Source organism: Sarcophilus harrisii, chromosome 1 (genome assembly GCF_902635505.1).
Source record: "Sarcophilus harrisii chromosome 1, mSarHar1.11, whole genome shotgun sequence".
NCBI classification, from domain to species: Eukaryota; Metazoa; Chordata; class Mammalia; order Dasyuromorphia; family Dasyuridae; genus Sarcophilus; species Sarcophilus harrisii.
The window spans coordinates 86838438-86866114 of NC_045426.1; the positions used below are offsets into that span (position 1 = coordinate 86838438).

The following is a 27677-nucleotide window of genomic DNA, read 5'->3' on the forward strand; positions in this document are numbered from 1 at the left end:
CAGTTCCCATACCTGTTTCTAGGTGTTCCCCAGGAACTTTCTCATTGCTTCTGCAGACCCATTGCAAAATGACAACTCCCTTCTCACATAGTTTGCAGATTCCTTCTATCCACTTTCATCAATACCCTACCCCAATGCCAGATATAGCAAACTTGATGTCATAGCATTTTATGTAGTACCTGTATTTAAAAATATCCAAACAAACAGAAGAGTTGGTAAGCAATAGTGGGTCTTTCATGTACAATGTTGAAGCATTTTAAAGACTAAAACAGAAATTGCGTGGCTATATATTCCAGAAGTTTGTCATTGAGTTTACTTTATTACTGATTGATAAATATTTGGATTTCTATAATTTTACAATAGCCCATTTTAATTGATCTACAAAATTTTTCCCTGTAAATATTCAATAGTAGGACGTACAGCAGAAGCCGATCTAGGAGCAGCTCTTATGATCATCACAGTCGATCCAGGTTTGAACTGCATTTTTATGTAATAACGAGATAACTGACATTATTACACAATTTCAAAGACTTACTTTCTCTCCTCCATTAATTATTTTGTATATATGCTATATACATGTTATCCCCTTTGTAGGCAGGGACTGTTCATTTTTGTCATTATATCTCCAGCACATACCACAGAACTTTACAATTAGTAGGTATTTGTTAAATATTCAGTGAATCGAATTTATAGAATACTTTTCTCATAGTAATCCCATGAGTTGATATTATCCCTTTATTATCTTTAATCAATTTTGATGAAAGTAGAGGCTCAGAAAGAGAGAGATTTATCTAGGATTATGCAGTTGGCAAAATGGAGTCTAGGCTGGAGTTATATATACTATACCACACTCCTCCATTGATGCTGGTATTGTTTATGTTTTTGTCACAATTCATTCATTTAAAATATTCCTCTTCAGAATTAAAATAAATTGAATTGACTTAATTGTTTTTAAAAATTAAAGGCCTTCTGACAATTTATGCATCAATGCATTATAGATGAATGAAAGACAAAGCAGATATTCAACACATTACCTTTAGGCATTGGCTGAGTTCCTGAAATTTGAGAAATACTGATACAAAAGAAAGACAGTCTTTTCCCTCTAGGAGTTTATGTTCTTTGGGGCAGACCACAAGTATTGTGTAGGAGAGAGGTGGCTAGGGAAAGGAGATATCAAAAAGTAACAGTTGATTTAAAATTGTGATGACAGGTTTTTGTGGAACATAATTGCCTAATAAGCTCTCTTAACCTCAATCAGTCTTTCACTTATAATAATTTTGTAGCGCCTTTTTATTATGAAAAGTGGCTAATATTGTTATATTTAATATGACAAACCTGATGTTCCCATTAATGAGAAATTTTTTTTTTTTTTTTTTTTTGCTACATAGTTTATTCCTGTGTTTTCTTCATATGGTATATTCAAGATAGACCCCTATGCATGTATAATTTCAGAATTTCTTCAAGCAGTGTATAGGAATGATTACCTTTGAAAAGCTTTAAATGTTTGTTTTTAATGGTTAAAGTAGGTCCTACACTTATGACAGCTACTATAGCAGAAGTCGCAGTCGAAGTAGGAGCAAAAGGAGTGACAGTTACCGAAGATCTCGGAGTTACAATAGGCGGTCCAGGTCAGTGTCTATTATGTGGACTCTTAGAAGTCCCTATAGGTAACTCTTTGCCTAGCTATGTTAAGAATTGTCATCCTTACTGTGTCAAGAAGGAGGAATAACTATCGAGTGCAGAAATAGCATGTTTTAAATCTTGAATTTTAAAAATGTAGGTATTATCAGTCTAGATCACAGTTTACTTTTATTCATGCTAATTTTTAAAGTGAATTTTTAAATATTCATGCTTTTTTGGACAAACTTTCATTTTGGAAGCAATTGAGAGTAAAGCAACAAAACCATGTCCCACTTTCTGCACCAGGGCCATTTCTTAGAAATAATTAAGACTGACAAAATCAAATGCTTTTAGAAGAGAAAACTGGAACCTAAAAGGAAACACTGTGATTATTTACTTTGATTGAGAGATCAGCTGCTTGAACCAATTACTCAGTCAAAAAACCTTGCTAATATATCAAAGGAGCATCACAGTGACATGGTAATGATTCTTTTTAGAGTACCTATTTTAAACTAGTACTTGGTGAATATAGTAGTAAATTCTATCTTGGCCAATAGCTGCCCTGGGTTTTCACAATTTGAAGTTACTAACCCCAGGTTAACTCTTTGGTTCACCTGTTTCTCTTTACTTAATTTTTCTTTCTTCAGTCATTTTAAAAATTAAAAGTGAAAGCTAATATATATAGGATTGTGAATTACTTTATTAAATCAGAATTCTGTATTTTTACATGATTTGCAAAGAATTTCCTGGTATATGACCTTCCTTGCATTATGCTTTTAGCCCAGAGCTACTCTCTTAAAGTAGGAAATGATTGAGAGTCCTATAGATGGCCTATTCTGTTCTCATTACTGGGCTACTTCCCTGCCTCCTTCACCTTCTTTTCTGATAATCTCAGTTTTATGTCTGTCTTGTAAATAAGTGTGTTGAGAATTGTGCTCTGACTGATTTTTTTTAATTAAAACTTTATTTTCAAAACATATCTATGAATAATTTTTCAACATTAATCCTTGCAATACCTTATGTTCCAGTTTTCCCTCCCTTTCCTCCATTCCCTCCCCTAGATGGCAAGTAATCCAATATATGTTAGACATGGTAGAATTATATGCTAAATCCAATATATACAAAAACATTTATATAGTTATCTTGCTGCGAAGAAAAATCAGCTCAAAGAGGAAAAAAATGAGAAAGAACATAAAATGCAAGCAAACAACAAGAACAAAGAATGAAAATGTTCTTTGTGAACCACATTCAGTTCCCACAGTCCTCTTTCTGGATGTATATGTCTCTCTTCATCACAAGATCATTGTTTCAGACTACTTTTAAATGTAAGATATGAGAACAGGATTTTGCAGTTTTAAAATTAAGGGGTTGTCTTTATTTATTTATTTATTTATTGTCCAGGAGTTGTAGATCTTATGGCTCTGACAGCGAAAGTGACCGAAGCTATTCAAATCACCGGAGCCCCAGTGAAAGCAGCCGATACAGCTGAAAAGTTCCTTTGGTGGTGCTGATTATATTTTTATTTGAAAAGTATCCAATATGTGAAAAAATGTAATGGCAGTCAGTCTGCTATTCTATTCTTCAGGATCAAATGGAAATCAAGGGAAACCAGACTCCACTTTATCAGTCTTGAGTTCTTTCGGTGGTGAACAAAAGATTGAAAAGTATGTAAATCTGTCACTTAAGAGATTATTTTTGCCACATTTCACAGTAGCCAACTATGAAAATTGGCTTTATTTTCCGAGATCAGGTTTTCCCCTTCGCCAGATTTTATCTTTTTGTAAATTTCGTGATTATTTAAAGTCTGTCCCCAAATACTCATATTTTGGACTTTTTGGTCTTTTGTTCAGTTTTAGTTTCTTGGCTGCCAAGAGTAGAACTGTGAAGGAGAATTGTCAGAGGCTGCCATTTCTCTTTATTAAACTGATTGAAGTTTTAAAACTGTTTATACACCGATTCAGTGGTGTCTTGTACATACATACTTTCAGAAATAAAACCACACAGATTTAATGCCAGTAGTAGCCAGGGAATACAAAGTAATGCCTCCAAGGTTCTTAATTCATTCCTCTATTCTTTGCTGTCTCAAAGGTATGAGAAAAGTGATGATCTTAAAACATCATATGATCATAATTACTATGAGCCAGGGGGTGAGTTTAAGAATAGCAACTAGCCTTAATTGTAAATATCATATTTGGATGCACCATCCCTGAGAAATTAACATTTTATCTACTTTTAGAAAAAGACTATTGTTAGAAGTTTAACCTGTTAAGAAAAAAGTTGCATTTCAGTCCATGCTCTGGTGCTTGGGTGCCCCTTGGTGCCTCTTTAATACGTTGGCCTTATACACTGTACATTACAATTGCAGCAAAGGGGGAAATGAATTGTCTTTGCGACATAGTGACATCCTAAATGGTTCTTTCTGAGATGTGGTACCTTTAACTTTCTTCCAAGTTTTGCTATGTTCTATATGCCCCCTGGCAGTGCCATTGTGCATGGCAATCTGATTCCTTAGACCTACTGAATAGAATTGGTGTACCTGCTGAAAGCATTCACAGAAGCAGGTTTCTCCTGTCAGTGCTTTAAAAAAGGAAACACACTGTCAAAGTGATCCAGCCAGTCTAGAAATACATCTCTGTATAGAGCTTCTGTATTAAGGAATGAATTTCTATGACTTAAAAAAAAACATCTTTGCATTTGTGAGTGGCATTGAAAAATAATGTTGCAACAGTGTTTTGTTTTTTTTTTAAGGCCTTCATAATTTTCAGAACACAAAAGAAATGACCATTTGGTTTTTTTGTTTGTTTGTTTTGTTTTTTTATAAACAGTAAAATTGGTGTAATTGATTTGGTCTTTGATTGGATTTTTTCCAGTTGTATTTAATTGCCAATTCATATTGAAATGTAAAAGATGGACAAAACAGGGTGTCAATGGCATGCATGGCAGTTTAAAGGCTGGCTTCAAATTAGAAAAGTCAGAAATTATCTTTTCTTGAAAACCACCATATTATGGAAAATTGTTGTTTTTTTTAATTGTTTGACTACCAAACTAGTAAAAAATTTTATTAGGAAAAATACTTAATTCAGACTACCATGCCTCTCTAGACATTTCATATTAAGTGCACAATAATGCTTATGTCATACCAAAAGTCTTCAGAAAGTTTACTGGGATGAAGACAAACTAAGTACAACTCAGAGAAGTAACAAGTTTGGAACCTCAGATAGAAACTGCCAGATCTAATTAGGTGATAGTAAAAGTTACCCTTGGGCTGGGACTTCCATGTATCTCTTAGCCCAGAGTGGATTTTTATACTGAACCGAAGCATTGCTTGTTTTCCTCCCTCACAAGGGACATCCCTCAGCTGCAGCGTTCAGCTCACATGTTTACTGAAATAAATTACAGAAATAGCTTTTCTTTTTAAAGAACTTGTTCTGTATTTTGAAATTATTTTTGAATAAAATTCAATTATGTTGTGTATTGTTATTAGAAAGTGCATCATCGGGCTGTTTTTGTAATGTCACCTTTACTATAAAGGGAATATTTGAGAGCTGGTAGCCTTCAGAAATGTAGAAGATACTTTTGTACATATGGAAATTTATATACATTTCAATTAAATTTTCCCTACTCCTTGAAGGAGACCTTGTAGAAATTAAAAATATACTTAATCCCAGTCTCTTATTATGTGTCTCATCTTTCCTCTTCTTCTCCAAGGCTCCAAATTATTCTCCTGAAATGGAAAAGAGCGTATTCTGTCATGGTTAGGAATTGTTCATATCTTTACATTGATGGTTCTAGTTTTCATAATTGAGAACTAGAATAAATAGAATTAAAAGAATTTCAGGTGCAAATTTTAATCTATGAAGAGTATAGTCTACAAACTGCTAACCCTAACCCTAACTCCTTGTTACTCAAGGTTGTTTCCCCAAATTCTGTGACAAGACTGGAGTTGGTCGAGTTCTTTTAGACTTGTTTTCAGGTGTCCAAATTTCATTGGGAATACTAGATTTGTCCAGATACATGGCATTAGTTGTCATCTAGGGGGTCATTCATTCGACTATCAAGCACCTCCAAAATACCAGGAACAGGCCTTATAGGATAATAGGGCTGTGTGTGTGTGTGTGTGCGCGTGCATGTGTGCGTGTGCACACATTCATGTACACAGGAGTTGGAACACATGCTTGGCACTAAACTAAGTGCTTCAGGATACAGATACCAGCAAGATGGCAGACCTTGCCTTCAGGTAGCTTATCTTCTAATGGGGAAAATAATACATATAGGGGAGGGGGCACCAGGACTAGGAGGGTAAGAGGAAATGTGGTTGGAATTGGGGGTATTGATTTGATAACTGCTGAGTGCTAGAGTGGGAAAAGGGTGTGTGTGTGTGTGTGAGGGATACACATGCCCTCCACATGGCATGGAAGGGTCTTGGAAATAGTGTGCTGTATCTGGGTAATAAAAAGTGAGCTTTCAGAGCCCAGATTCAGGGAAGAGGTTAGAGGTTCAGGCTAGAGCAAAGAATCATTGACAACTTTGGAAAGATTAGTTTCCAATGAATGAAGGGTCAAGCTGGATTGCTGAGAGAGCAGAAGCAAAAGTAGAAGACAGCTTTTGTGAGAGAGGGAGGATAGTAGCAGGCGGCGTCAGTGGGGTCAAAATGGATTTACTGAAAGGAGATGTAAGGAGAAAGTATATTGCTAGAATCCATTCTTGTCATCTTCCCTTTGATCAATAGGTAGGCATATTTTCTGCCCTGTACTTCAGGTGGTTCTCTAATGATGAATTAAAAAAAACAAAAACAAAAACTTATTTTCAAAACATGCATGGATAATTTTCAACATTCATCCTTGCAAAATTCTGTGTTCCAAATTTCCTCCCCTTGTCTAGACAGCAAGTAATCCAACATATATTAAACATGTGCAGTTCTTCTAAACAAATTTCCATAATTATAATGCTGCACAAGAAAAATCAGATCAAAAAGGTTAAAAATGAGAAAACAAAATGCAAGCAAACAACAAACAAGATGAAAATAATATGTTGTGATCCATACTCGGTCCCCACAGTCTCTCTCTGGGTGCAGACCATTGGAACTAGTTTGAATCATTCCAATGATGTATTTGCCTGAAAACCCCTTTTGTACCTCCTGTAGTAGCTCCCCACTAGAGAGACAGGCTTTATAGTCTCTCCAGACAGGTTATGAAGAGGTGGCGTGAAGTAAGTTTTCATAAGAGATTGGTTTTCAGGGCAAGCATCAACTTTGGCTTCTCAGTACTGAAGATTTGAATTGTACTCTGCTAAATGTCTGAAAATACTCATGGTTAGGGTCATAGACTTCAGAACTGGAAAGAACCATTTCCTCCTTTTATAAACAAGAAAACAGACCCTGAGAATTCTGACCCAAGGTTAACTTATGCCTTAAGTCATAGCAAAGATGAGACTCAATGGCTGACTCTAGAGCATAGGCACTATGAACCAATTAGGGAAATTCTCTGACGGTGCAGGATTGCTGTTTTATAAGTACATTCCCGTGATTTCCTTAACAGATCTTCAACCCCTGTATAGATCATGTGTCATTCTTTTACAGAATTTCCAAGAGGTATTTCCACAGATGTGATGGAGTGGAATGGATAATGTTTGAAACAGGTGAATGTGCTAAAGCTTGAATCAGTTAATTATATTAATAAAGGATAGCAGAAGGTGGAGAGAATATTTCTACCAAGAGAAAGCATTAATGCTAAATGGAGAAATAAAATATGATTTGAAGAAAGGGATTCTTCAGTGATCTTGGTCAGTGACTCAAACTGAAGGAACATCTGGACTTAGCTATCAAGAGCCAGACTAGGGCAGGGAGCCATATGGGGCTACTTCCAAAGGTATAGACTCTAATGAATCTCTCTGCCAAATGAGAAACAATACAATAGAGTTGGAAAGAGCATTGCACTAAGGATCAGGACACCTGGCCACTTAGTTTGGCCCTCCCACTTTGACCTCCAGGATCATTTTTTTTTTTTTTAATAGCCTTTTATTTACAGGTTATATGTATGGATAACTTACAGCATTGACAATTGCCAAACCTCTTGTTCCAATTTTTCCCTTCTTTCCCCTACCCCCTCCCCCAGATGGCAAGGTGACCAGTAGATGTTAAATACATTAAAATATAAATTAGATACACAATAAGTATACATGACCAAAACGTTATTTTGCTCTGTACAAAAAGAATCAGACTTTGAAATATTGTACAATTAGTTTGTGAAGGAAATCAAAAATGCAGGTGGGCATAAATATAGGGATTGGGAATTCAATGTAATGGTTTTTAGTGATCTCCCAGAGTTCTTTCTCTGGGCGGAGCTGGTTCAGTTCATTACTGCTCCATTAGAGATGATGTGGTTGATCTCGTTGCTGAGGATGGCCAGGTCCATCAGAACTGGTCATCATATAATATTGTTGTTGAAGTATATAATGATCTCCTGGTCCTGCTCATTTCACTCAGCATCAGTTCGTGTAAGTCTCTCCAGGCCTTTCTGAAATCATCCTGTTGGTCATTTCTTACAGAACAGTAATATTCCATAATATTCATATACCACAATTTATTCAGCCATTCTCCAACTGATGGGCATCCACTCATTTTCCAGTTTCTAGCCACTACAAAAAGGACTGCCACAAACATTTGGCACATACAGGTCCCTTTCCCTTCTTTATGATCTCTTTGGGATATAAGCCCAGTACTAACACTGCTGGATCAAAAGGTATGCAGTTTGATAACTTTCTGAGCATAGTTCCAAACTGCTCTCCAGAATGGTTAGATTCGTTCACAACTCCACCAACAATGTATCAGTGTCCAGGATCATCTATAAAAGGAACAAATTGGGTTTGATAATTTCTGAACTCCACTAATAATCCATAACATTTGTAAAACAATTCAAATTTTGCAAAACACTTTTATACATGATCACATTTGAGCTTCACAACAACCTGTAAAGTAGGTACTAGAGCTCTATTTTGACAGATCTAGAAACAGATTAAGCAACTTATTAAAGGTCCCCTTGACATCAAGGTATGAAACCTGGCCTCCCTGGCTCCATTTCCAGCATTTTCTGTCACCACAGCTGTCCATACATAAGTAATACAATAAACATTTATTAAGTCCCTTCTATATGCCCTCAGAATATCCCTGGAGGGAGAGAGGATGATTGTTAGGGACAAGAAACCAGATAGCTTTAAGAACACTGGAGGAAAGAGATTTTCTTTTAAACTGGGAATGGGGATAGAAGGGTTTTTTTGCCTTCAGCATATAGAAATGAGTGGGTATTTCTGAGCATTGATGTAAAGGCATGAAAGTGTTCCAAGTAAGTAGACCACTTGGGTTGCTGCAAAGGGTGTGAAAGGGAGTAGAATAAAAGCTATAAAAGTGGGTTGGAGCCAAGTTGTAGAAAACTAGAAAAGCTAGGCTGATCCACTCATGTTGTGCCCAAATGTCAGTGGTCTCCATAGTGGCAGGCTGTAGGATGATCCCCAAGAGCTTCATGACCAATAGGAGGATGAGAAGATAGGTCACATCCCATTCTTTCCGACAGTGGAGTTTCTCCCCAAAATGTTTCCCCTACTTTTGCTCATTCTGTGCCTGTGAGCTTTCAACTGCCCCCTTTCTGCCCTGTTATGGACCTTCTCAAGGCAGTTATAACCTAGCCTCCTGAGACTATATAGGGACCATTTGGAAAATTATCCTCTCTCCCTGCAGACTACCTGCACCCTGTTCTTCAGACTCTTGCAGATGTCCCTAGCCTTTGCACCTCTTGGCTGGCTTTGTGTTCAATGAAGGTAGAAGCTACGAGCCCGATATTCAGACTTTGGTTTTGGTGGGACGATCCATAGTATGAGCAAACATGGATGAACTGCTTTAAGAATTTCATTATTTCCTCCAAAGCCCCCTTCTGAGTATCCCAACCTCCCTTGGATCCCTCCAGGCTCACAATTTTGGAGTCATCCTTGATTCCTCACTGACTCACTTCCCATATGTAATCACTTAACCAGGCCAGATTTTGTCATTTCTATCTCCACATCATCTCACCTCTCTCTGCATCCCTATTTAGGAAGCTTCATTTGGATTATTATAGCACTCCTAATTGGTCTCCTTGTGTGGAGTATTCTCACTCCAGCCCATGCTCCAGCTAGCTGCTGAAGTGACTTAGTAAAGTGTGTGTAGGTCTGCTCTGGAGGCATTGTTAGTAATCCTTAAGATTAAATATTTTCTCATTTTTCTGATTTAGACATAAGAATGCTAATGCATATGATTATTGTCAAAGCAATATGTGAATCTAACTTTGAAATAATGAGGACTGCAGATTCTAAGATTTTTTGATGATAGTAATGAACACATAGAAAATTTTGGAGACCACTGCAATAGACACCCAGGCCTAGGCCTGTTTTTTCTATAAAATGAAAGAGACTAGATAATCTTCAAGCTTTCTTCCAGCTTTAAATCCCATGAAACCATGTTAAATTTCCTCTAACAAAGTGGTTAAGAAGAGAAAGATAATATAAAAATAACAATATTAATATATTTACACAATGTTGTGCCAATCATGCTCCGAAAAGAATACAGCGCTGGGAAAAATACAATTTTTGTGAAGGAACAAAGGTCATGGATCTCAAGGCTAATTTAAAAAGGGGGTGAGAGGAGGGAAGGAAGATGTTTATCAAAGTACTACAACACAATCATTAAAACTTGGATACTGGTTTAAAAAACATCCTAGTTTTTTAAATCATCTACATTGTATATATTGTTATGTATACATTGTATATATATTATATTATTGTATTATATATATTGTATTCATGTTTTATATAATATACTGAACCAACACTAACAGCATTTGTACAAGTACTGAGGACTATTTGCCAAAAACTGCTAAGGAAACAACTGCAAGCTGAAAATTGGGCTTAAGTTATTCATTTTCTATGGATCTATTTTATGTCAGGCATTGTGCCAAGTGCAAGGAATATAAAGGGCAAAAATTAGTCCCTGCTCTCAGGATGCTCATAGTCTGATGGAGGAGATGCACGCAAGCTATGTATAAATAAGAGATAAACAAGAGACTCTAAAGGAAAGTACTAAGATTAAGGACTGGGTAAGGCTGTAGAACGTGTGACTTTAGTTGAAACTTGAAGGAAGCCAGAAAATAAAAATGAAGAGAGAGACAGAGACAGAGACAGAGATTCAAACATGACAGCTAGCCAGTGAAAAAGTAAAGAAAGATGAGTATGAAGACTAGTGTTACTGGATCAGAGGCTAGAGTAGGTGGGGGACAGGGAATAAGGTGTAGAGGACTGGAAAGGTGGGGGAGGGGGAAAGGAGATTATGAAGGGCTTTAAAAGCCAAACATAGGAAGCAATTAGGAAGCCATTTAAGTTGATTGATTGAATTGGGAAATTAATATGGACTTTGTACTTCTGGGAGTGTGACTTGAGGCAAGAGAGACCAGCAGACTATTACAATGAATGGTACAGGTGTAAGGTGATAAGATAAAGATACAATTAATAGGACTTGCCAATTTATTGGATTGAGAGAGGAAGTTAAGGTTGGCATTGGTGACAAGGAGAATGGTGGTACCTTTGACATTGTTAGGGAATTTAGGAAGAGGGAATGCTTTGGAGGATGCAATAATGAGTTCAGTTTGAGACATATCGGGTTAGGATGTCGATGGGATATCCAGTTTGAGATGGCCAATAAAAAGTTGAAGATGTGAAGCCAGAGGTAAGGAGAAAAGTTACAACTGGATAAAGAGATCTGAGAATCATCAGCATGATAATTGAATACATTGGAGCTGATGAGGTCACCAAGCAAGACAGTATAAAAGGAGAAGAGGGCCCAGGATAGAGTCCTGGGAGACATCCATGTATTATTTAGACAAAGTTCCAGCAAAGGAAACTGACCAATGGTCAAGATAGGTAGAAGGGGAAATAAAAGAAGACAGTGTCACAAAAACCTAGAGAGAAGAGAGTATCAAGAAGATGGTAATCAGCAGTATCAAAGGTTTGAGAAGTCCAGAAAGGTAAGAACTGAGAAAAGGGCATTAGGTTTGGCAACTAAGATCTTGAGTAGGAAGAGAGAGCAATTTCAGTAGAATGATGAAATGAAAGCCAAATTACAAAGAATGAAGAAAAAAAATAGAGGCACCAATTTTTAAGTATGTTAGCCATGAAAAGGAGACCCTGCCATAAGACACATGACTTAGATACAAATACACTAGGAACAAATTACTCATCAGATTCATAGATAGAAGTGTTTATGACTAAGTGCAAGTGATAGGATCACATAAAATAAAAATGGACATTTTTGATTTTAAAAAATTTTTAAAATTTTGCACAAACATATCTAATATAAAATTTAAGAAGAAATGTTTTCAATGAGTTTCTCTGTTAAAGACCTCTCCAACATATTTAAAGAACTGATTCAAATTTGTAAGACTAAGAGCCATTCTCTATAGTAAATAGTCAAAGGATGTGAAAAGGCAATTTTCTTTATTTCCTTCCTTCCTTCCCTCCTTCCCTTCCTCCCTCCTTCCTTCCTTCCCTCCTTCCCTCCTTCCCTCCCTCCCTCCCTCCTTCCTTCCCTCCTTCCCTCCCCTCCCTCCCTCCTTCCTTCCTTCCTTCCTTCCTTCCTTCCTTCCTTCCTTCCTTCCTTCCTTCCTTCCCTCCCCCCTCCCTCTCCCCAGGGTCACACAGCTAGGAAGTATTAAAGGTCTGAGGTCAGATTTGAACTCAGGTCCTCCTGACTTCAGGGGTGGTGCTCTACCTACTGCACCACTTAGCTGCCCCCCAAAAAGCAATTTTCAAAGGAGGAAATACTTATCCTTGTATCAAAAACATATGGAAAAAACTCTCCAAATCACTAAGAACTGGAAAAATTCAAATTAAATCAAATTTAAAGTTCCATTTTATGCCTATCAGATAGGCAAAGATAACAAAGAGAAAATAACAAATATTGGAGGGGTTCTGGGAAAACAGGAATACTAGTACCCAGTTGACAGAGCAAAGAACTTGGCCCAGGAACACTTGGTTTCATAATTTTCTAAGGCACTTAGCATGTGATATTCTTGCCCTAGTATTACTCACACTCTTTTTTGGGGGATAAGCCACCAACATTCATAATAACAAAACATTACATCATAATACATCCAAAAGTGATCCATGAGGATAAGGGAAATGAGTAGTTATTCTCAGCTACAGGAGACAACTGGCAATCCATTGGCTGGAGTGATGGACTTGGAAACAACCAGACTGGGCTAGTTACTCAGCCTCTTTGCCTCTGTTTTCTCGTCTCTAAAGTGGGGACACTAACAGCATCTACCTCTGAGGGTTTTTGTGAGGACCAAATGAGATATTATAAGAAAAGCTTAGCACAGTGCCTGACCTATAGTGATGGATAAAAGCTTATTTTCTTTCCTATCGGTGTGACCACAGGAAAGCTCTTCTCAGGAGCTCAGTCTCTGTAAAATGAGAAAGGATTGGGCCAGGTGACCTCTGGAGTCTTTCTAAGGCATTCTGGGATCTGAAGTTAGGTTTTGGCAAGTGTTTGGAGCACATTAGCTGAAGTGGTCCTTGAAGGGACGATGTGCCACAACCAGATAGATGGGTCAGCAGATGGTTTTCATTTGATTCTTCTTAGTTTCCAGATGCTGACTGCATTTTTTAAAATGGCTTTTAAGAGAAAAGCTGGAGGGAAATGGTCTCTGGCCTCCTCCCAGTCTTCCCTGTTAATCAGGAGGCCCCTGGATTAGGCTCTAAGAAATGTTGTACATAACAGATTAACTGTGCCCTCTTGTCCTGATCTATTTTCTCCTCTCCCTTGGCCTCAAGGCCCCCGAATAGTGGGATGATGAAGAGCAACGTGCTTGGGAACCTAGATTCAACTTGGCATTCAAGGCTTTCCGAGGAGCCAACTCTCCTCAACTGCATCCTTTTTTCCAGCAAGATAGTTTCCTCATTGTCTCCTATTTTATGCTTATTTCTACCTTTCTCTGCCTCGACATAAGCTGGCCCCCACCTAGAGAGCCCTTTCTGAAAGGCAAAAAATTATTTGACATCTAACTGAACTCTTGTCTCTTTCATGAAACGCCCCCTCCTCTTGCCATTCATCTCTATTTCCCAAAGGTTGGAGAGCCTTAGTGTTCCCTGAAGTCAACCCCTTCCCTGATTCTGCCAATTTTCCTTCTCTTCCTTGGGTCAATAACTTCTCTCTTTTTCCTAGAGATAGGACTCTATCTAGACTAGAAATAGAATCACAATGAAACTCTTCAGTTTGGGTAGAGAAAGGAAACAGAAGGGATCTTCTGTCTCTCAAGGAAGGCTAACTACCTAATTTGAGAGCTGTTCATTGTAGGTATGTACCATCTTGTTTGGGGATGTGAAGAACAGGGAATTTTCTTGAGAGAGAATTATTCGTCACTTGCTCGACTCCAGAATACAGAACTAAGGAGATCCAATAAGTAGAACTGCAAAAAAGGTAGATTTAGGCTTGCTTAGGTGAAAACTTCCTAACAATCCAAACTGTCCTCAGAATGGGCACTGTGTCATTGTCAGAAATTTCATAGAAGAGACTGCTACTCAAGTACAAGTCAGACAGTAAAATTCCTTCCATCTCTAAGAGTCTGGTTTTTTTTTTTCCATCTAACTAGTCTCTTTTGCAAAATCACTGTCAGAACTGGGAAGGACTTCAGAAATGGTTTAGCAGGCAGCAGGATGCTTGAGATCATAAAGTAAGTCCTAGAGATAGCACTCACACCAAGGGCTTCTTATCTCCAAGTTCTCTGCTTCTTCCACGATACCATCATGTCAGGACCTCCCTTCTGGTTTGCTAGCTAACTGCTTTCCAATTATTATAGATCATAGATTTAAAGTTTGAAAGGAACTTGGAGGTCATGTATTCCAAAGGTCTTGTTTAATCCATGAGGAAGTCAAAAGGCTTGGCTAAGGCCACACAGGTAGTCCAGAAATAGAATTGAAGTCTGGGTCCTGTGATTCCTAAGAATATACTTTCCAAGTGATGTGCTTTAAACTTGCCATTTCCCTCCCCTAGCAACTCAATCCCCTTTCACAGACTCAATTGCAGACTCTCTAAGTTGGAAGGGAGCTCAGAGGCCATTGGGTCCAACCCATGTAGCAAAAGGAATCCCTTCTGTAACATCCCAACAGGGGATCATCCAAGCTTTGCTTTGAGGAAGAACCAACTCATTACTTCCTGAGGCAGCCCATTCCACTGTGGAACGGCTCTCATTGTTAGGAAGTGTTTTCCTAAACTAAAATTTGCTTTTTTGTGGCTTTTACTCATTGCTCCAAGTTCAGCCTTCTGGCGCCAAACTGAAAAAGACTAATCTGTCTTCTGCCTGTCAGCTTTTCAAATATTTGAAGAAACTTATTACGTTTTCCCAACTTCCCTTCTCTGAGCTAAACATGCCCAGTTTCCTTGAGTGATTCTCACATGGCACGATGTGGAGATCCTTGATCATCCTGGTCACCCCCTTCTGGATGTTCTACATCTTAACAGTTTCCTTCCTAAATTGTGTTACCCTGAACACAATACTCTTGACATGGTCTGACCATATTGGAATTCTGAGACACTATCTCCTCCCTACTTCTAGACACTACCCCTCTGGGCCTAGGATCATATTCATTGTGTTGACTTATATTGAGTTTGCAACCCACTAAATCCCTGAGTTGTTTTTTTTTTAGATCAAGAGTTATGTAGCCATAGCCATGCCTTTCCCAAACTGTATTTGTGAAACTGAGTTTTTAAATCCAAAGCTCTCCATAAACTCCTATTATATTTCATCTTTCTTGAATGGACTTGTTCTAACTTGTTAGAGCTTTTGTTCATGCGTATTTTGAGAGACTTCCATGTATTTACTGATCCATTAAACACCATGGATTTAAAATAAGTCTTAAAATATTTTTGTTTTTATATCCTTCTCTCATCTCAAGGATGGTCAATGAGTGATTTTAACACAAAAAACGGAAAGGGGAAAAAGACTATTTAGAAAAACTAAGAAACTGAGTTTGAGTATATATGCAGTGTTCCACACTTAAAAACACACTTTTGCTTACTATGCTAACTGAGGCTAAGTGAAATGAGCAGAACCAGGAGATCATTGTATATGGCAACAACAAGATTATACAATGATCCATTCTGATGGACGTGGCTCTCTTCAACAATGAGATGATTCAGATGAGTTCCAAAAATCTTGTGATAAAGAGAGCCATCTACACCCAGAGAGAGGACTGTGGGAACCAAGTGTGGTTCACAACATAGCATTTTCATTCTTTTTGTTGTTGTTTGCTTGCATTTTGTTTTCTTTCTCATTTTTTCCGGTTTGGTTTGATTTTTCTTGTGCAGCAAGATAATTGTATAAATATCTATGCATATACTGGATTTAACATATATTTCTACTCTATTTAACATATATTGAATTACTTGCCATCTAGAGGAGGGGGTCAGGGAAGTGGGGGGGAAATAGGAACACAAGGTTTTGCAAAGGTTAATGTCAAAGAATTATCCATGCATATGTTTTGAAAAATAAAAAGCTTTAATACAAAATAAAAAGAAAAAAGGGGAAAAGAAAAAGGGAAAAAACTAAAATAAAACTATACTCCTTTCTACAAAAAAGTAGGGAAGCTCATTTTTTCACCTTTTATGTAGGATGAGATACTAGTCATTATAATTCAATTTCAGAGTTTGGGTTTGTTTTTTCTATTTACAATGTTGTGGTTCTGCTTACTTTCTTCTATATCAATTCCTTAAATCTTTCTTCTGAATTCTTAACATTCATCAAATCTTATAGCTCAGTGATATTTCAAAATTTTATGCTCTACACTTTGTTTAACCTCTCTCTAGTTGATGGGCATCAACTTTGTTATCAGAAAAAGTACTGCTTTGAATATTTTGGTGTAGATGGGTTCTTGGTTTCTTTCTTTGATGTTCTGAGGGTATGTGTTTAATAGTAGAATCTCTAGCTCAAAGGCTAAGGACATTTTAATCACTTTCTTAGCATAATTCTAAATAGCTTTCCAGGACAGTTAGACCAATCTGCAGCTCTATCAGTACAGTGTGTCTGTCTTTCCATAGCCTCCCCAATATTGATTAGTTTTAATTTTTATTATTCTCTTAAGAGAGATCTTTTTGAGTCCTCTCAATGTGCTAGCCAGCCATCTACAAATCTGAAAAGCATGTCAGGTCATCCACGCCTTTGGCTATTTTGATAAAAATATCAAAGAGATTCCTGGGCTACCACTCTATTATAATCCCCCAGTACCAGGCAGCTGAGTCTTGTTAGCACAGAGTCTCAGCAAGCTTAGGGCAGTGTCCGGCTGAGAGGAAGACAAAAGCATTTTCTCCAGGTTCCCAATCTTCCCTTGCTCAACTCCAAGAATGTGTCTAATGCTTAATTGACATACCTGGGGATTTCAGGTTGGCAAGCAACTAAGTGATTCAGTGGATAGAACACTGGGCTGGGAGTCAGGAAGATCCAAGGTCAAATTTGGCCTCACTAACCCTGGACAAATCACAAACTGTTTGCCTCACTTTCCTCATCTGTAAAATGAGCTGGAGAAGAGAGTGACAAAGATCACTCTAGTATCTTTGCCAAAAAAACTCCAAACGGGATCATGAAGATTCAGACATGTCTGAAAATAACTGAATTTTTTTTTAATTCCAATTTTTGAATACTGAAATATTTCCAGGATTTCAAATTTTATTTGAAGATTTCATTCTTCACTATAAATGATGATGCTTAAATTGCAATGATGTTTATAGTGCTCTGTTTCATGAGATGGCATAGAAAAAACAAACAAAAAATCATCCAGGATACCATCAACCTTCTCTCTGGTTATCTGAGGTTTGGTCAGGATCTAGGAGGCCTGAATTAGTTCCCAGCCCATCCTGTCTTCTTCACTTGGCCAAGTGAATTCTCCATCCTTGTCTACAAAATTAGAACCACATGGAGATTGTAGGTGGGGCAGGGATAGGGAATACTTCTGTAAGTAGAAACCTGGTTATTCTATTCCTTTGCTCAAACTCTTTCAGGGGCTTCTTTGCCTCCTGGGTAAAGTTCAAATTCCTAAATCTAGTTTTAAAGGCCCTCCACAATCTGGCACCATTCTGCCTTTCCAGCTGTATCTCATATTACTTTGTTCCACTCACCCTCCCAAAGTGATCTCCCTGTTTTCCCCCCTCCAGATGCCCTCGATATCCTCCTGCCTTGCCTTTGTGCTGCCAGTTCTTGTGTAGTACATATCTTTTCCCCTCTTTACCTGCCAAAGTCCTAGTCACTCTTTAAACATCAAGTCATATGTTATCCTCCCACCCTATCCCACAAACTCAATCAGTAATGATTTTCTTCTCCGACTGCCTATACCACTATATCTTTTTAATATACTTCTAAAAATGCAACTTCTGATTTTATTGGTGTGAAACCCTTTATGCAATTAAGTGGTGGAGAGGATAGTGAACTAGAACTGGAGTCATGAAGACCTTATTTCAAATTCTGCCTCAAATACTTACTAGCTATGTGATCTCTGGATAAGTCATTTAACCACTAAAAGTTTCAGTTTCCTCATCTGTAATATGGGGATGATAATAATAGCACCTACTTCAAAGCATAGTTGTGAGGATCAAATGAGAACATATTTAAAACAATATATAAATACTCTTCTTATTCTTATCCATGCAAATCAGCAATCAGAGCATGAAGATTTCTTCTTCAATTTACAGTCTTAGAAAGTTATGAGGTTGAAGTAGGGGAAGTGTTGTGAGAAGCTGCACAGAGTCACATAGCTAGGATGTATCAGAAGTTTTAGGTCCAAGATTGGGTTATCTTTCCATCCCCCTTTTCTCCATCTAATGCATTCATTATATAATATTGGGTCTTATCCTCCACTAAGCTCTATTTTGATGCCTCTTTGTAGTGTGGATGTAAATGTGGGTTCTCGAAGGTGAAGCAGCCAGGTATAAGCTCTGGCAGGTTCCATTTATCTGGAGGCATTCACAGTCCTAGTGACAGACTAAATCTGCTGCCTAAGAACCAAAAAAAGAAAAACAACAACAACACAAACAAACAAACAAAAAAACCATGGAAAGGCTCATCGCCATAAAGTGGATTAAAAAGTGGCTGATTTTTTGCCCATAATTCTGTCTTTCCATAGCCTCCCCAATAGTGATTAGTTTTAATTTTTGTTATTCACTTAAGGGAGATCTTTTTGAGTCCTGTCAATGTGCTAGCCAGCCATCTACAAATCTGAAAAGCATGTCAGGTCATCCATGCCTTTGGCTACTGTCCCTCTCTGTTCCCACAATTATAGTGATACAGTGGCAGAAAAGGAGGCAGAGAGAGGTCTGCCTCTCACTTTTTATACAATTTTTATATATTAACTCTCTTAAAAATTTTTTTAATTCAGTGTTATTTTGTTTTTCCAATTACATGTAAAGATAGTTTTCAACATTCATTTTGCAATATTTTGAGTTCTAAATTTTTCCCCCTCCCCAAGACAGCAAGCAATCTGAAATAGGTTACTTCATTTTCCATAGTCAGTCACATTAAATCAGATCACAAATCAGACCACAAACCCACAAATTATAGGGAGAACATGAACCCATCTATATGGATATTCTTGTGATGAAGGAGCCAAGATGCTGTAGCCAAAGGGAAGAGACTTTCTAAGTTCTCCTTGAAGAGGCTAAGGAAGGGGCTAAGGAATTGATATCTTCTGATACCCAAAAGCTAAAGGAAACACCAATTCACAGGAAGCTTGACTCTCTCTCCTCATAGTCCTCAAGATGAGTATAACCAGAGCACTATAAACATCATTGCAATTTAAGCATCATCATTTATAGTGAAGAATGAAGAGACAGAGAAATCCTACAGAACAGGACTTCTTATACTTTTCTCCACTTATCATTTCCTTTTCACCTGAGAAATTTTTATATAAAATAGGCTTGCAAATCAAATATTTACTGAAAATAAATAAAAATTTCATGACCTTCTCATTCTGTTACTTGACCCCATATGGGATTGCGACCCACAATATAACAGGCTTTGCTATGAAGAACCTGGCAAGATCCTGCAAACTAAATCAGCATATATGTGATTCTCAGTGACCTTTATGCTATAGTCACCATAGGGATGAAGAAGGTGTTGGAAAATATGACTCAGTTTTAAGAAATTTTTCAAAGATCAAGAAAACAAGTCAGGTACCTCACATCTATAAATAATTAGTACTTTATTCCCAAAGGGAATGGAAAATGTTATAAATATCAGCATGGGATACTACCTCAAAAAACGAAAGTATTTTTGCCCTTAATAATAGGGAATAACTGGTTACTGGGTGTGGGAATCATCTCTAAAACAGCTGTTTATGTAGAATCAAATCACTACTACTTAGAGTAGTAATTCTTAACCTAAGATATGTGAACTTAAAAACCTGTTTCGCTGGGACACCAATACATTGTTGGTGGAGTTGTGAACTGATCCAACCATTCTGGAGAGCAATTTGGAATTAGGCTCAAAGGGCTATCAAACTGTGAATACCCTTTAATTCAGTAGTATTTCTACTGGGCTCATATCCCAAAGAGATCATAAAAAAGGGAAAGGGACCCACATGTGCAAAAATGTTTGTAGCAGCTCTTTTTGTCTGAAGACAGATGTCCATTCAGATAGAGAATGACGGAATAAGTTATGGTATATGAATGTAATGGATGATTTCAGAAAGTCCTGGAGAAGCTTACATGAATAAATGCTAAGTAAAATGAGTAGAACCAGGAGAACATCGTATACAGCAACAAGATTATGTGATGATCAACTCTGATGGATGTGGCTCTTTTCGGCAATGAGGTGATTCAGGACAATTCCAATAGACTTGTGATGGAGAGCAACATCTGTATCCAGAAAAAGGATTGTGGGGACTGATACATAGTATTTTCACTTTGTTGTTGTTGTTTGCTTGGTTTTTCTTTCTCATTTTTCCCCCTTTTTGATCTGATTTTTCTTATACAGCATGATAAATATGGAAATATGTATAGAAGAATTACACATATTTAACCTATATTGGATTATTTGCTGCCTAGGGGAGGTAGTGGAGGGAATGGAAGGAGAAAAATTTGGAACACAAGATTTTACAAGGGTGAATCTTGAAAAATATCTTTGCATGTATTCTGAAAATAAAAAGCTATTATTTAAAATTATTTAAAAAGAAGTTTTGATAATTGTATTTTAATATATTTGGCTTCTTTTGTAATTCTATTTTATTTTATCAAAAATATTATTCTGGGGGCAACTAGATGGCACAGTGGATAGGATAGAACACTGGCCCTGAAGTCAGGAGGACCTGAGTTCAAATTTGACCTTAGACACTTAAAGCTTCCTAGCTATATGATCCTAGTCAAGTCACTTAACCCCAATTGCCTCAGGGGAAAAAAAGTTATTCTGAGAAGGGGTCTGTAGGCTTCACCAGACTGCCCAAGGAATCCATGGTCCAAAGAAAAGTTAAGAAGTCCTGATTTAGAGCAAATATAAAAGTCGAGAACAAATTGGGAGAAAAAATAATGTTGAGAATTCAATGAATACCATTGCTACAGCTTCAACTTGACATATTGAAGTAGGTTACCAATGCAGAAAAAAATAGTAACTAGAAAGAGCCCAAGTTATTGATAAATAACATGCTAACTATCAACATTTTCTTTAAAAGTTTTACAGAAGTAAAAGTCATTGCAACAAAACCTAGAAACTGCCTTAATATGCAATACCTGATCTCCCTGCCAAGCAGAAAGACAAGGCAGCCAAGGACAATATCACATTAGTATGTCGATTCATTTGTAAAACCTATGGAGGAGGATGGTGAGTGAAGGAAGTAGAAAGGATTGAAAGAAATTTTCTTCACTTTTGTCGAGTGGCATCCCAGGGTAGAAACCATGGAGTTAAATGGTGGCTTTAAATGCCTAAAGGTTTCTCCGGCTAGCTGACTGTATGCTGTGGGCTGGGATATACATCACAAAACAGTTGCAGTAGCTCTGGGTCTATGCTCTAGATACAGGGGTCCTCAGACATTTTAAATAGGGGGCCAGTTCACTGTCCCTCAGACTGTTGCAGGGCCGGACTATAGTAAAAACAAAAACTTTGTTTTGTGGGCCTTTAAATAAAGAAACTTCATAGCCCTGGGTGAGGGGGATAATCTTCCTCAGCTGTTGCATCTGGCCCGCGGGCCGTAGTTTGAGGACCCCTGCGAGAACCAAGCAGCCCCTAAGAGGAAGAATCCATATAGTAGAGGAAGGTCAATAGATGTCAACAGAAAGAAGCTCAGTAGAAATACTCAGACTACCAGGTGAGAGCATAACAGAGAAAGCAGCCTGTGATGGTATCAAGGGAGGGCACCAGTGACTTCGCAGGAAAATCATTTGCTTTTTTTGTCATTTCTATTTTATTTCATGTCTTTTAAAAACATTGGGGAAGCATCAGAAGTAGAGAAGGGCTCTGAAAGGAACAAATCCACAAGTATACTCTGGACACAAAAGCTCCCTATAGATATAACCCTTCTATATCTTTGTTGGAACATTTTATCAGTCATATCTGACTTTGTTGTGACCCCATTTGGATTTTTTTGGGGGGGCAACAATACCAGAGCAGTTGGCCATTGCCTTTCTCACTTCAATGTATATGTCCTAATAATGTATCTTCTACTGCCTTTGTCCCTTTCCTGAGGGTGTCATAAGCTGTGGGAAAGTGTACTTCTGTGTAAGGATACATTTTGTCACATTTCTCTATGCTATTGAATTAAATTAGTAGACTTGTTAGTTTGTTAAAAGAAATAGACCAGTAGGGTCTTATTTTCATAGATCTGAACCTGAACCAGGTTTTAAAAGCTTGGGAAAAACTAGGGACGACATAGGTCCCTTATACACATTTTTATTTTGTTTGTTTTGTTTAATTGTTGTTATGCAGTCATTTTCAGTCAGGTCTAACTTTTTGTGACCCCATTTGGGTTTGTTTGTTTTTTTTTTTTTTTTTTAGCAAAGCTATTTTCTTCTCTAGCTAATTTTACCCAGAATCACATAATTAGGAAGCGTCTGAGGTTATATTTGAACTCGGGTCCCCCTGACTCCAGGGCTGGTGCTCTATTCACTGCGCCATCCAGCTGTCCCCAGGACCTGGTGTATACCTTTCCACTGGACCCAGTGGCTCTGGAGGGGAAAGTGAGGCAGGTGACCTTGCACAGCCCAACCTCACTTCAGTTTACTTGCATGTTATGGCATCACGTCCCTGATTTCATTGTCCTCTTGTGGAATGAAGGGCAAACAACAACTCCCTAAGCCCCACTTGTCTGAGGAAGCCAGCTCTGACTCCTTTAACCCGGTGATTGCTCTTTTCTCTGACTTCCTATGGCAGACAGAACCCAGATTTGCCTCTCCATTGCTTTTTCTCTAGAGCAGAGCACAGGGCTAGATGCATGACCTGTGCAATTCTTGCAATCAGGAGCATGGCCATAACTACTTCAGCCTGGAACATCTCTCTGTAACACCCACCCCTTTTCCCAATGATGAGTTTCTCCTGGAAGCCCCATTTAGGGGAGAAACCCTAGTTGGCCTCCATTCCCTTCCTAGACCTCTTCTTTCTGGTTTCCAGGTTCCAAACCTTAGTCTCACCTCTTTCCAGCGTCCTTGTATGTGTTATCTTTCTTCATTAGAGTGTGAGCTCCTGGAGAATAAGGAATGTCTTTTTGCTTCTATTCTCAGCTCTCAGTACTGTGCCTAGCACATAGTAAATGCTTAACAAATCATTGTTGTTATCTTTATTTCCTTCTTCGGTGGGGGGGGGGGGGCTGTCTCTTAGACTGAGAGCCTCTGGAATCCAACAACATTCAACAAATGTCAGCATCCCTTTATGAAATATAGGTCATACATGTACAATCATATTAAACATATTTCCACATTGGTCATGTGAAAGAACAGGAACAAAAGGAGAAAACTATGAAAAGAAAAAACAAACAAAAAATGAAAATAAAATGTTATGATCACATTCAGTCTCCAAAGTTCTCTCTCTAAGAGATCTGTGGGAGTGGAATATGTATCACCATAAAGCATTTTTAACTCTTTTTGTTGTTATTTGCTTGCATTTTGTTTCTTTCTCTTTTTTTTTTTTTTTTTACTTTTTGATCTGATTTTTCTTGTGCAGCAAGATAATTGTATATATATGTATACATATATTGGATTCAACATATTTTAACATGTTTAACATATTGGATTACTTGCTATCTGGAGGAGAGATTGGGAGGAAGGGCAAGAAATTTGGAAACGCAAGGTTTTGCAAGGGTCTATGTTGAAAAATTATGCATATGTCTTGAAAATAAAAAGCTTTAATAAAAAGTATGTTTGATAACATATTAAAATCTAAAAATATTTGAGATATTATCCAAATCAATAAAAACTGAAGAAAAAACAAAGTTCTCTCTCTGGGTACAAATGGCATTTTCCATCCCATGTCTATTGCAATTGTCTTGGATCATTGTTTTGCTTAGAAGAGCTAAGTCCACCATAGTTGATCGTCACACGATCTTGCTGTTGCTGTGTACAGTGTTCTCCTGGTTCTGCTCGCTTAACTTAGCATCAATTCATGTTACTCTTTCCAGGCTTTTCTGAAATCCGCCTGCTCACCATTTCTCATAGCACAATAGTATTCCATTACATTCGTATACTACAGCTTGTTCAGCCATTCCCCTGTTGATGGGCATAAGGGGCTTACAAATAGTGCCACATGTGGAAAGACCAGGATCTGTGCAGGGGGATGAGCCTCTTTGATTTGGGGTGGAGGTGAGAGCAAGAAGGGGACAAGTCAGGGAAGGTTTCAGGTAGCAGAGTGAATGTGATTTGAGGGACTTTAACAGATCCAGAAGTGGAAAAGAAATCTTTTCCAGTTCAAATGATTTTGACAAACATCCGCTAAAGGCCTGTCACATGCGGTACAGCATTCTGGACCCTGGGAGATAACTGAGTGCTGGCTATATTTTCCTGGCATAGGCCTGGACGAGGCGGGGAGGAGTTGGTGGTTTAAGAGGGGGACAGGGAAAGAAGGAGGAGGAAAGCAAAAGAGAGACTTGGGCCCCTGGCCTGGCTTGGATTCCTCTTTCCCTCTGTCAGTCTCCTCCTTCTTCCCTGAACCAAGTTCTGTGCACATTAACCTCTAGGGAGCAGCAGCAGGCCAGAAAATCCTTCTGACTCAGAGCTGGAAGAGACGAAGCCCAGGGAGCCTAGAGTTGGAGCTGCGGCCAGTCTAAGCTCCCTTTGGCTAGAGCTACGCCCTCTGGTTCCCCACTTCCAGAGACTCAGTCACTCTGCCTGTGTCCTCTTTAGGGCCTTGACTTGGCCTCCTTGGCCATTGCCAGGGAAAATGTTTGGGATCTGAGTTCCAGCATAGCCTGGGATTGCATCTTCCCTACCAGGGAGCTCTCTGAGGAGAAAGGGGAAGGGAAGGGAATAAGCATTTATATAGCCCCTACTATGTGCTGAGTGCTCTACAAATATCATCTCAATAGATCGGCACAGCAGCCCTGAGAGACAGGTGCTGTTATTATTCTCATTTTTATAGCTGGGGAGACAAAGATAAAGTGACTTCTCAGAGTGGCAAAACTAGTAAGTATCTGAGGCTGGATTTGAATTCAGATCTCTCAATCCCACGGCCTAATGCTCTATCTACTGCCCTGCTTAGCTGCCCCTATAAATTTATTGGAATAGGACGGTTTGGAGCAGGGGTGGAAGGCAGTGGGTTTGATGGGTCCAGTGTGAGTTACTTCCTTTCTCCCCAAGTCCCCTTAGGCCTCGTAGTCCCTCACCGCCAGCGTAACTTTCCCTGTTCCTCTGTCTTACTTTGGCTCTGGCCAGGTCTGGCAGTGCCAAAAATCAGCATTATTCTCCCCACCCCCTTCCTCTCAGCTGAGAGAAATGGGCTCTTTTATTCCACTATCCTCTCTTTATCCCTCTCCCTTTGATTGGGGGCAGTGGGAGGCTGGGGACAGGCCAGGGTGTGTCAGGCCATTGGGGGCCATGGAGGAGATGACCTTGGCTTTCCCTAGAGTCAGGCGGTTCCCTCCCCCTACCACGCCAGCCAGCAATAATCTGCATGGCTTCTTTGGAAACCTCTGTCTTCATCTCCCCACCCCCCTGCATGCAGCTGGTTGGCAGCAAGGAGGGAGTGAGGAGGAATGGAAGAGCAATAGAGAGGAGGAGATTAGAGCACTGTCTGGAAGGGAGCCCAGGCTGGGAGTCAGGAGACTAGGCTTTCAGTTCCAGCTCTGCCACTATGTCTCTGTGGAGACCAAGGGCAAGTCACCTCCTGCTCTGAGCCTCAGTTTACTTTTCTGTCAAATGGGGTACCATGAAGACCAAATAGAATGTCAAAGTTTTGGGAAAGTATTAAGTGGTACCTAAACAGGAAGAGCTATGTTTGACCCCTTTAATCCCAGGAACAGGCATTTGGGGAAACAAATATAAGAGCTGTCCCTCAAATCAGAGCAAAAGGACTCTTTCCTTTCTTCCTCCCTCTCTCCTCCACAGACCCCTTGGGTCTCACAACCCTCTAACTCACTTATAATTATTTTATTTTTAAGTATCCCTCTTCCTTTGACTCTGGCCTCATTAGGAAAATACAGGATCGTGGATTTAGAAGTAGGAACGACCTTTGAGATCTTCAACTCGAGGGTCCTTCACTAGGACAGGAGCTGAATTCATTTTTTCTTGACATTTACTAGTTGTGGCAAATCAGTTAACTTCTGTCTGCCTCAGTTTCCTCAGTTTACTGTAAAAATGAGGATAACAACAGCTCCTAGCTCCTAGGGTTGTTGTGAGGATCCAATAAGATATTTGTTTAACACATTCTATTTTTGAATTCACTGATGGGATAAGGGCCCAGAGCCTATGACCAGGGTTCGAGCTCATTCCCTGTTCCAGGCTTAGGATTCACTTAGGGATGTGGGTAAAGAGCTAACCTATGTCTAGGATTTGGGAACAACTGATTGCTAGGAAACCGTTTTTTTTTTTTTTTTTTTTTTCTGAATCTGGAATGCTGTCCTCTTGGGCACTGTGCTAAGTACTGAGGTAACCAGACCCAAATGTGTTAATTCATACTCAGCACTCAGGGCACCATCTGTCTCTCTGGCTCGGTCTGTAGGTTTCAGCATCCCTCCTGTTCTCTGGGGTCTTGCTGGCTTTCTTCTCTGAGACTGAGTAGGCACAGGGCTTTAACAAACAGCCCTGTTATGTGGCAGAGGCTTTGTGACAGGCATGTATTACATACATGGGTTCCTTCATGAACTACATGTGGGACATGCCCACAGGAGAGATGTTCCTGGTTGAAAGGACACCAGGGATATGTGTGTATTTGTGTTAAAGGCCATCTATCAGTGGCCTGTTCTATCGATCCAAAAGCGTTTACTAAGTATCTAGTGCCAAGCACTATGTTAGCTGCTGGTGATACAAAGACAAAAAGGAAACAGTTTATGTGTGTATATATACATTTATATAGATCGATATAAATAAACAAGCACATCTCTATAGCTATATCTAGATAAGGAGATAAATAGATAAATCCCTACAGCTAGATATATCTAGATTGGTAGATAGATTAGATAGAAAGAAAATGGGTTAAGATGATTGGTGAACACTAGCAGATGGGCAAGTTGTTAATGGCTTCATGTAGAAGATGGCATTTAAGGTGACCCTTGAGAGGCAGGAGGGGTTCTAAGAGGCAGAAACAAAGGGGGGGATGTGTTGTAGGCATGGGATAGCCAATGCAAAGGCACAGAGGGAAATGGAATACCTTCTATGAGAAGTAAGAAAACAGATTTACTAGACCAAAAAATTCATAAAGGAAAGGAATTTGTTATAAGCCTAGAAAGATAGGTTGGGGGCAGCTTGTGAAGGGCTTTTAAAATACCAAAGAGAAATTATATTTGATCCTAGAAGTAATAAGGAGCCACAGGAGTTTATTGAGTAGGGGAGTGACCTATATTTTAGGAAAATCACTTTAGCA

General features: G+C 38.7%; 1 protein-coding gene and 1 long non-coding RNA gene across 9 annotated transcripts in view; one reads left to right on the top strand and one right to left on the bottom strand.

The window, feature by feature from the left end:
• Positions 1-5287, top strand: part of NKTR (natural killer cell triggering receptor) — a 51423-nt gene extending 46136 nt beyond the window's left edge. For 5 of the 8 annotated variants that reach the window (XM_031959796.1, XM_031959826.1, XM_031959833.1 and 2 more), the window contains 3 exons: positions 411-470; positions 1524-1628; positions 3022-5287. In XM_031959796.1, coding sequence (XP_031815656.1) covers positions 411-470; positions 1524-1628; positions 3022-3109 — 253 coding nt within the window. In that variant the 3' untranslated portion in view covers positions 3110-5287. The remainder of the gene's footprint in view (positions 1-410; positions 471-1523; positions 1629-3021) is intronic. The other 3 variants (XM_031959798.1, XM_031959804.1, XM_031959813.1) reach the window with 3 other exon arrangements.
• On the bottom strand, positions 18-27146 carry LOC116422398. Its single transcript, XR_004233011.1, has 4 exons — positions 26774-27146; positions 5279-5344; positions 1035-1157; positions 18-179 (listed from the first exon to the last, which is right to left on the bottom strand). It is a non-coding gene; the product is annotated as an uncharacterized LOC116422398 (long non-coding RNA).
• Between the last annotated feature and the right edge of the window lie 531 nt (positions 27147-27677).